Below are 14,509 nucleotides of genomic sequence, written 5' to 3' on the forward strand. Positions count from 1 at the left end.
TGTCTAATTTAAAACGAAGAGTGAGTGGCTGGAAGTGCATCATTCTCTAATATCTGTTTAGAATAAATGGAATAAAGGACTTTTCAGAAACCATTCTTTGGAAAGAAGTCGAGTGTGCTCAACTAACGTGAGTCCAGGTGCAACCTAAAAATGTGTCATCATCATCGCAAAGGAAAACACGCAAAACCACATCGCTCACCGATTAAGAATGTTTAATGGTGAGCAAGAATTGCACATTTTCCTTTCCAGAAACAATTCATTCAAATAGATGGCCAGTTTAGGCAAAATGGTTATTAAAATCTCCACAAATGTAATTTTTGACTGTCACAACCTACTGGGGCAAAGATGGGGTGGAGTTTTTGTTGATTTGATCACTCCACAATGGAGATGGATTTACACCACTCTCTTGCTTTTTTAACCAAAGTAAGTCATACTTTTCTCAAATGTCTGAAGGAGCCAGTCAAGAGGTAGAATCAGTCAATTTAGCTTTAGCCCAAGCTAAGTTTCTTTCATGAAATCTTTCAGACGATTAATGCGTGAACCATGGATTAGAGCTGTCTTTAACCCTTGGTTTTTTATATGGGGCATGCTGATCTGCAACAGAGTTAAACAGAGAGGTGCAACATTTAAAGGTCTGAGTCAGAGATAGAGGACACACCCTCCCAGTCAGACATCCCTAGGTCATACAGGAAATGTTGCTCATTGAAGGTTATGACATGTCTGCGTGCATATCTCTATATCTCATATCTCTATCTCTAATGGAGGCAATGGAACAATAGTCACAATGTTAATCTATACTTGAACCCCTGCTCTCATCCTTGGCCTCTGATCTTTAACCCCTGTCTGTAGTTAAATGGAGGAGCGGGACAGAAGCCGCTCCCCGTCCCGCAGGACCAGTCGGGTGGAGCAGGTGGTGGGGCGATGGCTACGACGCTCCAGGGATTCCAGCAGCAGGTTAGTACTAACCAGGCCGGCCACGTAACAGGCTTAGCTTTGGCATTAGGCCCGACTAGTTTGGGTTTGACTGGGTTAGCCAGGGAGCTAGTAATGGGTTTGTCTGGGTTAGGTCTGGAGGCTAGTAATGGCTTTGTTTGGGTTAGGCCTGGGGGCTAGTAATGGGTTTGTCTAAATGGTTTTGTTTGGGTTAGACTGGGGACTAGTAATGGTTTTGTCTAAATGGTTTTGCTTGGGTTAGGCCTGGAGGCTAGTAATGGGTTTGTCTAAATGGTTTTGCTTGGGTTAGGCCTGGGGGCTAGTAATGGATTTGTCTAAATGGTTTTGTTTGGGTTAGGCCTGGAGGCTAGTAATGGGTTTGTCTAAATGGTTTTGTTTGGGTTAGGCCTGGGGGCTAGTAATGGGTTTGTGTAAATGGTTTTGTTTGGGTTAGGCCTGGTTATTCAAGGCAATATTGGACATCATCTGTTGGAGACTATTATGATGAAGTGTTTCCTTGTATATTTTTGATTGGATGATACCTTGTCCTTCTGTTGTCCTCCCCTTTGATTGGATGACATCTTCTCCATTTGTATGGTTCCTTAATTCTGATTGTCTGCTACCTTGTCCTCTGATTCGGGCTGATACCTGGTCTCTACCCCAATCAGAGAGCGTATCCTGGTAGATGGGAAGGCGGCTGCGGGGGGAGAGTCTAGCGGTCAGGACCAGAAGAACAACTACCCGGTTAGACTGACCGTCCAGATCCTACGAGACCCCCTCCTCAACACTCATGGACTCACCCTGACACCTCAGACACCCATACTGGTGCAGGACGTCACCCCAGGTAGGCTACATAAACATGACATAGAGCTATCATAACCCTGACATAGGACTACATTGTGCTGTCATGAGCTTGGGACCGCTGGACAGATTAACTTAACAATCAACATCTGGTGAGAAAAACAGCAAGGGAAATAAAACAACATATGGTTTCAGAGTCACGTGAAGATTTGATTTAATAATGTGGTTGGTTGGGTGGCAGAAATCAGACCAATTAGTTATGCTGTTGAATTCAAGTGGCAGTCTTTTGACCAGTCATTCTTTGCTAAACTGAGATCCTGGCAGTCTTGCTAGTCATTACTCCATTAGGTGCAGGATCCAACGACATCCTCCAGAGCATCATAGTCTGGGTGGATGAGGTACCCCTCCGCCTCCCTGATCCACCCCAGGGCCTGACTCAGGCTCTGGATCACCCTCTGAGCCAGACCCCCCTCCTGGTTCTCACCCTGGTTTTCACCCTGGTCCTCATCACCCTCACCATCATTATCTAAACTCCAGTTGCGATGCTCCGTTCTGGGCTTGTCCAGCCTCTCTGGCTTGTTCAGACAGTCTGCTCTGTCCTGAGTCCCCTCAGCCTCTCTGGCTTGTTCAGACAGTCTGCTCTGTCCTGAGTCCCCTCAGCCTCTCTGGCTTGTTCAGACAGTCTGCTCTGTCCTGAGTCCCCTCAGCCTCTCTGGCTTGTTCAGACAGTCTGCTCTGTCCTGAGTCCCCTCAGCCTCTCTGGCTTGTTCAGACAGTCTGCTCTGTCCTGAGTCCCCTCAGCCTCTCTGGCTTGTTCAGACAGTCTGCTCTGTCCTGAGTCCCCTCAGCCTCTCTGGCTTGTTCAGACAGTCTGCTCTGTCCTGAGTCCCCTCAGCCTCTCTGGCTTGTTCAGACAGTCTGCTCTGTCCTGAGTCCCCTCAGCCTCTCTGGCTTGTTCAGACAGTCTGCTCTGTCCTGAGTCCCCTCAGCCTCTCTGGCTTGTTCAGACACTCTGCTCTGTCCTGAGTCCCCTCAGCCTCTCTGGCTTGTTCAGACAGTCTGCTCTGTCCTGAGTCCCCTCAGCCTCTCTGGCTTGTTCAGACAGTCTGCTCTGTCCTGAGTCCCCTCAGCCTCTCTGGCTTGTTCAGACAGTCTGCTCTGTCCTGAGTCCCCTCAGCCTCTCTGGCTTGTTCAGACAGTCTGCTCTGTCCTGAGTCCCCTCAGCCTCTCTGGCTTGTTCAGACAGTCTGCTCTGTCCTGAGTCCCCTCAGCCTCTCTGGCTTGTTCAGACACTCTGCTCTGTCCTGAGTCCCCTCAGCCTCTCTGGCTTGTTCAGACAGTCTGCTCTGTCCTGAGTCCCCTCAGCCTCTCTGGCTTGTTCAGACAGTCTGCTCTGTCCTGAGTCCCCTCAGCCTCTCTGGTGGTGGTCCCATCCAACTCTCCCCTCCAGGAGAGGCACAGTTGGCTCTGTAGGGCCTGGAGGGTCAGGGGGGCGATGGCAGCGTCATCTCAGACCCCATGTATCATCTCAGACCCCATGTACCTCTCCAGAAACCTGGGACCCTCCTCTTCGTCCTTCTCCTTTCTCTCATCCCCCTGTCCATCTCTCACTGGGGGCTGTGTTTGAGGGGCTGGTGTGATGGGATGCATGAGTGTGTCGAGGGAGGGATTTGATGGGGTCCACAGAGGAGGAAAGACAGTGAAAGATGCCAGGAGAAACTAGGAATGATAGGTGAGAGAAGAGGGAGGAACGTCTACATTCCGGTCAATGGAACATCTGCATTCCGGTCAATGGAACGTCTGCATTCCGGTCAATGGAACGTCTGCATTCCGGTCAATGAAAGGTCTGCATTCTGGTCAATGGAAGGTCTGCAATCTGGTCAATGGAACGTCTGCATTCCGGTCAATGGAACGTCTGCATTCCGGTCAATGGAACGTCTGCATTCCGGTCAATGGAACGTCTGCATTCCGGTCAATGGAACGTCTGCATTCCGGTCAATGGAACGTCTGCATTCCGGTCAATGGAACGTCTGCATTCCGGTCAATGGAACGTCTGCATTCCGGTCAATGGAACGTCTGCATTCCGGTCAATGGAACGTCTGCATTCCGGTCAATGGAACGTCTGCATTCCGGGCAATGGAACGTCTGCATTCCGGTCAATGGAACGTCTGCATTCCGGTCAATGGAACGTCTGCATTCCGGTCAATGGAACATCTGCATTCCGGTCAATGGAACGTCTGCATTCCGGTCAATGGAACGTCTGCATTCCATTGACTCCTTTACCGCATCGATGATCAAATTATAGAATCTGATTGTGATGTCATTGAGATTGACAGGCTGTACAGAAAAGGGAGAAGAGGGGTTTTGTGTTGTTCCGTAGGCTCCATTAGGGTTTGTGTTGTTAAGCCCAGGTGGAGACTGAGGGTGGGTTGCTAATGGCACCCAATTCCCTATATAGTGTACTACTTTTGACCAGAGTCCTAGTAGTGCCCTATAGAGAATAGGGTGCCATTTGGGACACAGTGAGAGGAGGGGGAATGTTGCTGAGCTAGTGGAAGTATCGCTGGTGTGTGTGTGGTGGGGGTTACAGTAATGAGAGGAACGGTTAATGGGAGATCAATAGGACAACGAAGGGTTTATCCTCATATGCTGTATAGTACCTACAGCAGGGCCCTGTGTGTATGGATGTATATAGACTACCGTCACAGACCTACTGTATTTAGACTACCCTCACAGACCTACTGTATATAGACTACCCTCACAGACCTACTGTATATAGACTACCCTCACAGACCTACTGTATATAGACTACCCTCACAGACCTACTGTATATAGACTACCCTCACAGACCTACTGTATTTAGACTACCCTCAGATATCTACTGTAAATAGATTATCCTCAGATATCTACTCTCTCACATGTCAGTACATACACACAACCAGTAGGTCACATGTCAGTACAAACACACAACCAGTAGGTTACATGTCAGTACAAACACACAACCAGTAGGTCACATGTCAGTACAAACACACAACCAGTAGGTCACATGTCAGTACACACAACCAGTAGGTCACATGTCAGTACATACAACCAGTAGGTCACATGTCAGTACACACAACCAGTAGGTCACATGTCAGTACATACAACCAGTAGGTCACATGTCAGTACAAACACACAACCAGTAGGTCACATGTCAGTACATACAACCAGTAGGTCACATGTCAGTACAAACACACAACCAGTAGGTCACATGTCAGTACATACAACCAGTAGGTCACATGTCAGTACAAACACACAACCAGCAGGTCACATGTCAGTACAAACATACAACCAGTAGGTCACATGTCAGTACAAACACACAACCAGTAGGTCACATGTCAGTACATACAACCAGTAGGTCACATGTCAGTACATACACACAACCAGTAGGTCACATGTCAGTACATACAACCAGTAGGTCACATGTCAGTACATACAACCAGTAGGTCACATGGGGAGAGGCGCTGTGACATGAGGTGTTGCTTTATTTGTTTTTTGAAACCATGTTTGCTGTTCATCTGCGCCACATCAGATGGAGAAACACACGACAGGTAGTAACGGCCGGGGTGTGAGTGGCCCCCTGAGGCTGGGCTCTCTGGCACTGATCTCAGTAATACCACCATCTGTCCCTGTTGCTCTGCCCTCTCTCCTGTTGACTCATAAACCCTGAGAGAGAGAGAGAGAGAGAGAGAGAGAGAGAGAGAGAGAGAGAGAGAGAGAGAGAGAGAGAGAGAGAGAGAGAGAGAGAGAGAGAGAGAGAGAGAGAGAGAGAGAGAGAGAGAGAGAGAGAGAGAGAGAGAGAGAGAGAGAGAGAGAGAGAGAGAGAGAGAGAGAGAGAGAGAGAGAGAGAGAGAGAGAGAGAGAGAGAGAGAGAGAGAGAGAGAGAGAGAGAGAGAGAGAGAGAGAGAGAGAGAGAGAGAGAGAGAGAGAGAGAGAGAGAGAGAGAGAGAGAGAGAGAGAGAGAGAGAGAGAGAGAGAGAGAGAGAGAGAGAGAGAGAGAGAGAGAGAGAGAGAGGTCTCTTGGTGTTTTGGAAATAAATAGATCTTTGGAATCCTTTATCAGCAATGATCTGTTATATACCCTGTTGATCAAGATGATGAGGAAGAGGATCCTGTGTTTGTGTGTGTGGGTAGCGGGGCCGGCTGATGGAAGGCTAGTCCCTGGCGACCAGGTCGTAAAGATCAACAATGTTGCCGTTGACGACCTGACCCCAGAGCAAGCGGCTGACCTCATCAGGTACAATAACACACACACACACACACATACACTCACAAACACTCAAGCATTTATTCCTCATATTGACCGCCTCTCTCTCTCTCTCTCTCTCTCCCTCTCTCTCTCTCTCTCTCCCTCCCCCCCCCCCCCTAGGGAGTGTCAGTGCTCTGTGATGATAACGGTCCTCAGAAACTCAGCGGTGAGTCACTATGTTTTCCATGTTGTATTCTTCCTTCAGTTAACAGTTGCTCTCTTCACCAACAGAGAAACCACACACCCAGGTGCTCCATCATGGTTCCCCACAGGCAGCAGAGTGTTGTCACACCTTTATTATGACCTAGTAGTGTGGCCTTGGTGTGTGTGTCTGCTTGTAGTGTGACCTTGGCGAGTGTGTGTGTGTGTCTGCTTGTAGTGTGGCCTTGGCGTGTGTGTGTGTGTGTCTGCTTGTAGTGTGGCCTTGGCGTGTGTGTGTGTGTGTCTGCTTGCTTGCGTGATGATGAATGGGCAACTGCAGATATTGTTAACAACACACTTTACCCAATAGGAACACTGACTCTTTTCAACAACAACACAGTTTTACCCAATAGGAACACTGACTCTTTTCAACAACAACACAGTTTTACCCAATAGGAACACTGACTCTTTTCAACAACTACAACACAGTTTTACCCAATAGGAACACTGACTCTTTTCAACAACAACACAGTTTTACCCAATAGGAACACTGACTCTTTTCAACAACAACACACACAGTGTTACCCAATAGGAACACTGACTCTTTTCAACAACAACACACACAGTGTTACCCAATAGGAACACTGACTCTTTTCAACAACAACACAGTTTTACCCAATAGGAACACTGACTCTTTTCAACAACAACACACAAAGTTTTACCCAATAGGAACACTGACTCTTTTCAACAACAACACACAAAGTTTTACCCAATAGGAACACTGACTCTTTTCAACAACAACACAGTTTTACCCAATAGGAACACTGACTCTTTTCAACAACAACACAGTTTTACCCAATAGGAACACTGACTCTTTTCAACAACAACACACACATTTTTACCCAATAGGAACACTGACTCTTTTCAACAACAACACAGTTTTACCCAATAGGAACACTGACTCTTTTCAACAACAACACACACAGTTTTACCCAATAGGAACACTGACTCTTTTCAACAACAACACAGTTTTACCCAATAGGAACACTGACTCTTTTCAACAACAACACAGTTTTACCCAATAGGAACACTGACTCTTTTCAACAACACACAAAGTTTTACCCAATAGGAACACTGACTCTTTTCAACAACAACACAGTTTTACCCAATAGGAACACTGACTCTTTTCAACAACAACACACAAAGTTTTACCCAATAGGAACACTGACTCTTTTCAACAACAACACACACAGTGTTACCCAATAGGAACACTGACTCTTTTCAACAACAACACAGTTTTACCCAATAGGAACACTGACTCTTTTCAACAACACACAAAGTTTTACCCAATAGGAACACTGACTCTTTTCAACAACAACACAGTTTTACCCAATAGGAACACTGACTCTTTTCAACAACAACAACACAGTTTTACCCAATAGGAACACTGACTCTTTTCAACAACAACACAGTTTTACCCAATAGGAACACTGACTCTTTTCAACAACACACAAAGTTTTACCCAATAGGAACACTGACTCTTTTCAACAACAACAACACAGTTTTACCCAATAGGAACACTGACTCTTTTCAACAACAACACAGTGTTACCCAATAGGAACACTGACTCTTTTCAACAACAACAACACAGTTTTACCCAATAGGAACACTGACTCTTTTCAACAACAACACAGTTTTACCCAATAGGAACACTGACTCTTTTCAACAACACACAAAGTTTTACCCAATAGGAACACTGACTCTTTTCAACAACAACAACACAGTTTTACCCAATAGGAACACTGACTCTTTTCAACAACAACACAGTTTTACCCAATAGGAACACTGACTCTTTTCAAAAACAACACACACAGTTTTACCCAATAGGAACACTGACTCTTTTCAACAACAACACACCGTTTTACCCAATAGGAACACTGACTCTTTTCAACAACAACACACAGTGTTACCCAATAGGAACACTGACTCTTTTCAAAAACAACACACACAGTTTTACCCAATAGGAACACTGACTCTTTTCAACAACAACACACAGTTTTACCCAATAGGAACACTGACTCTTTTCAACAACAACAACACAGTTTTACCCAATAGGAACACTGACTCTTTTCAACAACAACACAGTTTTACCCAATAGGAACACTGACTCTTTTCAACAACACACAAAGTTTTACCCAATAGGAACACTGACTCTTTTCAACAACAACAACACAGTTTTACCCAATAGGAACACTGACTCTTTTCAACAACAACACAGTTTTACCCAATAGGAACACTGACTCTTTTCAAAAACAACACACACAGTTTTACCCAATAGGAACACTGACTCTTTTCAACAACAACACACCGTTTTACCCAATAGGAACACTGACTCTTTTCAACAACAACACACAGTGTTACCCAATAGGAACACTGACTCTTTTCAAAAACAACACACACAGTTTTACCCAATAGGAACACTGACTCTTTTCAACAACAACACACAGTTTTACCCAATAGGAACACTGACTCTTTTCAACAACAACACACACAGTGTTACCCAATAGGAACACTGACTCTTTTCAACAACAACACAGTGTTACCCAATAGGAACACTGACTCTTTTCAAAAACAACACACACAGTTTTACCCAATAGGAACACTGACTCTTTTCAACAACAACACACAGTTTTACCCAATAGGAACACTGACTCTTTTCAACAACAACACACAGTGTTACCCAATAGGAACACTGACTCTTTTCAAAAACAACACACACAGTTTTACCCAATAGGAACACTGACTCTTTTCAACAACAACACACAGTTTTACCCAATAGGAACACTGACTCTTTTCAACAACAACACACAGTTTTACCCAATAGGAACACTGACTCTTTTCAACAACAACACAGTTTTACCCAATAGGAACACTGACTCTTTTCAACAACACACAGTTTTACCCAATAGGAACACTGACTCTTTTCAACAACAACACAGTTTTACCCAATAGGAACACTGACTCTTTTCAACAACAACACAGTTTTACCCAATAGGAACACTGACTCTTTTCAACAACACACAGTTTTACCCAATAGGAACACTGACTCTTTTCAACAACAACACAGTTTTACCCAATAGGAACACTGACTCTTTTCAACAACACACAGTTTTACCCAATAGGAACACTGACTCTTTTCAACAACAACACAGTGTTACCCAATAGGAACACTGACTCTTTTCAAAAACAACACACACAGTTTTACCCAATAGGAACACTGACTCTTTTCAACAACAACACAGTTTTACCAAATAGGAACACTGACTCTTTTCAACAACAACACACAGTTTTACCCAATAGGAACACTGACTCTTTTCAACAACAACACACAGTTTTACCCAATAGGAACACTGACTCTTTTCAAAAACAACACACACAGTTTTACCCAATAGGAACACTGACTCTTTTCAACAACAACACAGTTTTACCCAATAGGAACACTGACTCTTTTCAACAACAACACACAGTTTTACCCAATAGGAACACTGACTCTTTTCAACAACAACACACACAGTGTTACCCAATAGGAACACTGACTCTTTTCAACAACAACACAGTTTTACCCAATAGGAACACTGACTCTTTTCAACAACACACACAGTTTTACCCAATAGGAACACTGACTCTTTTCAACAACAACACAGTTTTACCCAATAGGAACACTGACTCTTTTCAACAACAACACAGTTTTACCCAATAGGAACACTGACTCTTTTCAACAACACACAGTTTTACCCAATAGGAACACTGACTCTTTTTAACAACAACAACACAGTTTTACCCAATAGGAACACTGACTCTTTTCAACAACAACACACACAGTTTTACCCAATAGGAACACTGACTCTTTTCAACAACACACACAGTTTTACCCAATAGGAACACTGACTCTTTTCAACAACAACACAGTTTTACCCAATAGGAACACTGACTCTTTTCAACAACAACACAGTTTTACCCAATAGGAACACTGACTCTTTTCAACAACAACACAGTGTTACCCAATAGGAACACTGACTCTTTTCAACAACAACACAGTTTTACCCAATAGGAACACTGACTCTTTTCAACAACAACACACACAGTTTTACCCAATAGGAACACTGACTCTTTTCAACAACAACACAGTTTTACCCAATAGGAACACTGACTCTTTTCAACAACAACACAGTTTTACCCAATAGGAACACTGACTCTTTTCAACAACAACACAGTTTTACCCAATAGGAACACTGACTCTTTTCAACAACAACACAGTTTTACCCAATAGGAACACTGACTCTTTTCAACAACAACAACACAGTTTTACCCAATAGGAACACTGACTCTTTTCAACAACAACACAGTTTTACCCAATAGGAACACTGACTCTTTTTAACAACAACACAGTGTTACCCAATAGGAACACTCCCTGGATGTGTTGCTGTGGTTGGCGTTACCTACAGTGGAGAAACCACTTCATTACCACAACAGCAACAATATTAGTGTTTTAGTTTTCAGTTTACATGAAAGTAACATTTACGTTTGTCTGAGATTATTGTCTCTGAGATTCTGTTTTTTATCAGCCTGTTGGTTTGATCAAATCAAATCAAGTTTATTTTATATAGCCCTTCGTACATCAGCTGATATCTCAAAGTGCTGTACAGAAACCCAGCCTAAAACCCCAAACAGCTAGCAATGCAGGTGTAGAAGCACGGGGGCTAGGAAAAACTCCCTAGAAAGGCCAAAACCTAGGAAGAACACTTGATCAGTCAGATTAGTGTCTCTGAGGTTCTGTTGTTTATCAGCCTGTTGGGGTTGATCAGTCAGATTAGTGTCTCTGTGGTTCTGTTGTTTATCAGCCTGTTGGGTTGATCAGTCAGATTAGTGTCTCTGAGGTTCTGTTGTTTATCAGCCTGTTGGGTTGATCAGTCAGATTAGTGTCTCTGAGGTTCTGTTGTTTATCAGCCTGTTGGGTTGATCAGTCAGATTAGTGTCTCTGAGGTTCTGTTGTTTATCAGCCTGTTGGGTTGATCAGTCAGATTAGTGTCTCTGTGGTTCTGTTGTTTATCAGCCTGTTGGGTTGATCAGTCAGATTAGTGTCTCTGTGGTTCTGTTGTTTATCAGCCTGTTAGGTTGATCAGTCAGATTAGTGTCTCTGAGGTTCTGTTGTTTATCAGCCTGTTAGGTTGATCAGTCAGATTAGTGTCTCTGAGGTTCTGTTGTTTATCAGCCTGTTAGGTTGATCAGTCAGATTAGTGTCTCTGTGGTTCTGTTGTTTATCAGCCTGTTGGGTTGATCAGTCAGATTAGTGTCTCTGAGGTTCTGTTGTTTACCAGCCTGTTAGGTTGATCAGTCAGATTAGTGTCTCTGAGGTTCTGTTGTTTATCAGCCTGTTAGGTTGATCAGCCAGATTAGTGTCTCTGAGGTTCTGTTGTTTATCAGGCTGTTGGGTTTGATCAGTCAGATTAGTGTCTCTGAGGTTCTGTTGTTTATCAGGCTGTTGGGTTTGATCATTCAGATGAGTGTCTCTGAGGTTCTGTTGTTTATCAGCCTGTTGGGTTTGATCAGTCAGATTAGTGTCTCTGAGGTTCTGTTGTTTATCAGCCTGTTAGGTTGATCAGTCAGATTAGTGTCTCTGAGGTTCTGTTGTTTATCAGCCTGTTGGGTTGATCAGTCAGATTAGTGTCTCTGAGGTTCTGTTGTTTATCAGCCTGTTAGGTTGATCAGTCAGATTAGTGTCTCTGAGGTTCTGTTGTTTATCAGCCTGTTAGGTTGATCAGTCAGATTAGTGTCTCTGTGGTTCTGTTGTTTATCAGCCTGTTGGGTCGATCAGTCAGATTAGTGTCTCTGAGGTTCTGTTGTTTATCAGCCTGTTGGGTTGATCAGTCAGATTAGTGTCTCTGAGGTTCTGTTGTTTATCAGCCTGTTGGGTTGATCAGTCAGATTAGTGTCTCTGAGGTTCTGTTGTTTATCAGCCTGTTGGGTTGATCAGTCAGATTAGTGTCTCTGAGGTTCTGTTGTTTATCAGGCTGTTGGGTTGATCAGTCAGATTAGTGTCTCTGAGGTTCTGTTGTTTATCAGCCTGCTGGGTTGATCAGTCAGATTAGTGTCTCTGAGGTTCTGTTGTTTACCAGCCTGTTAGGTTGATCAGTCAGATTAGTGTCTCTGAGATTCTGTTGTTTATCAGCCTGTTAGGTTGATCAGTCAGATTAGTGTCTCTGAGGTTCTGTTGTTTATCAGCCTGTTAGGTTGATCAGTCAGATTAGTGTCTCTGAGGTTCTGTTGTTTATCAGCCTGTTGGGTTGATCAGTCAGATTAGTGTCTCTGAGGTTCTGTTGTTTATCAGCCTGTTGGGTTGATCAGTCAGATTAGTGTCTCTGAGGTTCTGTTGTTTATCAGCCTGTTAGGTTGATCAGTCAGATTAGTGTCTCTGAGGTTCTGTTGTTTATCAGCCTGTTATGTTGATCAGTCAGATTAGTGTCTCTGTGGTTCTGTTGTTTATCAGCCTGTTGGGTCGATCAGTCAGATTAGTGTCTCTGAGGTTCTGTTGTTTATCAGCCTGTTAGGTTGATCAGCCAGATTAGTGTCTCTGAGGTTCTGTTGTTTATCAGGCTGTTGGGTTTGATCAGTCAGATTAGTGTCTCTGAGGTTCTGTTGTTTATCAGCCTGTTAGGTTGATCAGTCAGATTAGTGTCTCTGAGGTTCTGTTGTTTATCAGCCTGTTGGGTTTGATCAGTCAGATTAGTGTCTCTGAGGTGCTGTTTTATATCCACTACCTGTTAGTTTTCAGATCTTGATTGTTTAGGGTTTACTGACACTTTATTTAGACCGGTACAGAAACAGATGGAGATACAGGAAGGAGGCAGACACAACAGGAAGGAAGGAGAAGGGGGTTGAACCCAGGTAGGGAGAGTAGAAGGGGGTTGAACCCAGGTAGGGAGAGGAGAAGGGGGTTGAACCTAGGTAGGGAGAGGAGAAGGGGGTTGAACCCAGGTAGGGTGAGGAGAAGGGGGTTGAACCCAGGTAGGGTGAGGAGAAGGGGGTTGAACCCAGGTAGGGAGAGGAGAAGGGGGTTGAACCCAGGTAGGGAGAGGAGAAGGGGGTTGAACCCAGGTAGGGAGAGGAGAAGGGGGTTGAACCCAGGTAGGGTGAGGAGAAGGGGGTTGAACCCAGGTAGGGAGAGGAGAAGGGGGTTGAACCCAGGTAGGGAGAGGAGAAGGGGGTTGAACCCAGGTAGGGAGAGGAGAAGGGGGTTGAACCCAGGTAGGGAGAGGAGAAAGGGGTTGAACCCAGGTAGGGAGAGGAGAAGGGGGTTGAACCCAGGTAGGGAGAGGAGAACGGGGTTGAACCCAGGTAGGGAGAGGAGAACGGGGTTGAACCCAGGTAGGGAGAGGAGAAGGGGGTTGAACCCAGGTAGGGTGAGGAGAAGGTTATTTGTCTTTGCTGGGAGCATTACCGCTAAACCACAGGCTCTGCAGTCTGCACCCTCGTGCCTTTTGGAAACTCTGTCTAATTTGTCTTCCTGTGGATTCTCAGGGATCCCAAGTCCTAATTTCTCCTCCTGTGGATTCTCAGGAACCCAAGTCCTAATTTCTCCTCCTGTGGATTCTCAGGAACCCAAGTCCTAATTTCTCCTCCTGTCGATTCTCAGGAACCCAAGTCCTAATTTCTCCTCCTGTGGATTCTCAGGAACCCAAGTCCTAATTTCTCCTCCTGTGGATTCTCAGGGACCCAAGTCCTAATTTCTCCTCCTGTGGATTCTCAGGAACCCAAGTCCTAATTTCTCCTCCTGTGGATTCTCAGGGACCCAAGTCCTAATTTCTCCTCCTGTGGATTCTCAGGGACCCAAGTCTTCCTTCATCACCCCAGAGAAGAGAGCTAAACTCCGGTCCAACCCGGTCAAAGTTCGCTTTGCTGAGGAGGTTGAGGTCAATAGTCACTCTCAGGTACGTCAGACTCTTACCACACCCTATTGTCACTGCATGACGTGTTATACGCCCTTTATGAAGCTGTTGTGTCCCATCTGTCCAGGATTCATGTATGATCTAGTCTATGCAGTGACTTCTAAACCACCAGATGGACATGTTTGTTAACGCTTTATGGAGCAGACATGACTGCTGTATGTTGTTAACGCTTTATGGAGCAGACATGACTGCTGTATGTTGTTAATGCTTTATGGAGCAGACATGACTGCTGTATGTTGTTAATGCTTTATGGAGCAGACATGACTGCTGTATGTTGTTAATGCTTTATGGAGCAGACATGACTGCTGTATGTTGTTAACGCTTTATGGAGCAGACATGA

The 14,509-nt window shown here is 44.7% G+C and overlaps 1 protein-coding gene across 1 annotated transcript in view; it reads left to right on the plus strand.

Annotated features, from left to right (window-relative positions):
* Window positions 1-439: 439 nt before the first annotated feature.
* LOC139579519 (uncharacterized) overlaps window positions 440-14,509 on the plus strand; it is a 58,521-nt gene continuing 44,451 nt past the window's right edge. The window contains exons 1-5 of the mRNA XM_071408237.1: window positions 440-954; window positions 1,602-1,777; window positions 5,908-6,010; window positions 6,143-6,188; window positions 14,047-14,151. Of these exons, the coding sequence (XP_071264338.1) occupies window positions 854-954; window positions 1,602-1,777; window positions 5,908-6,010; window positions 6,143-6,188; window positions 14,047-14,151 (531 nt within the window). The 5' untranslated portion in view covers window positions 440-853. The remainder of the gene's footprint in view (window positions 955-1,601; window positions 1,778-5,907; window positions 6,011-6,142; window positions 6,189-14,046; window positions 14,152-14,509) is intronic.

Source organism: Salvelinus alpinus, chromosome 6 (assembly GCF_045679555.1).
Source record: "Salvelinus alpinus chromosome 6, SLU_Salpinus.1, whole genome shotgun sequence".
Classification (NCBI taxonomy): Eukaryota; Metazoa; Chordata; class Actinopteri; order Salmoniformes; family Salmonidae; genus Salvelinus; species Salvelinus alpinus.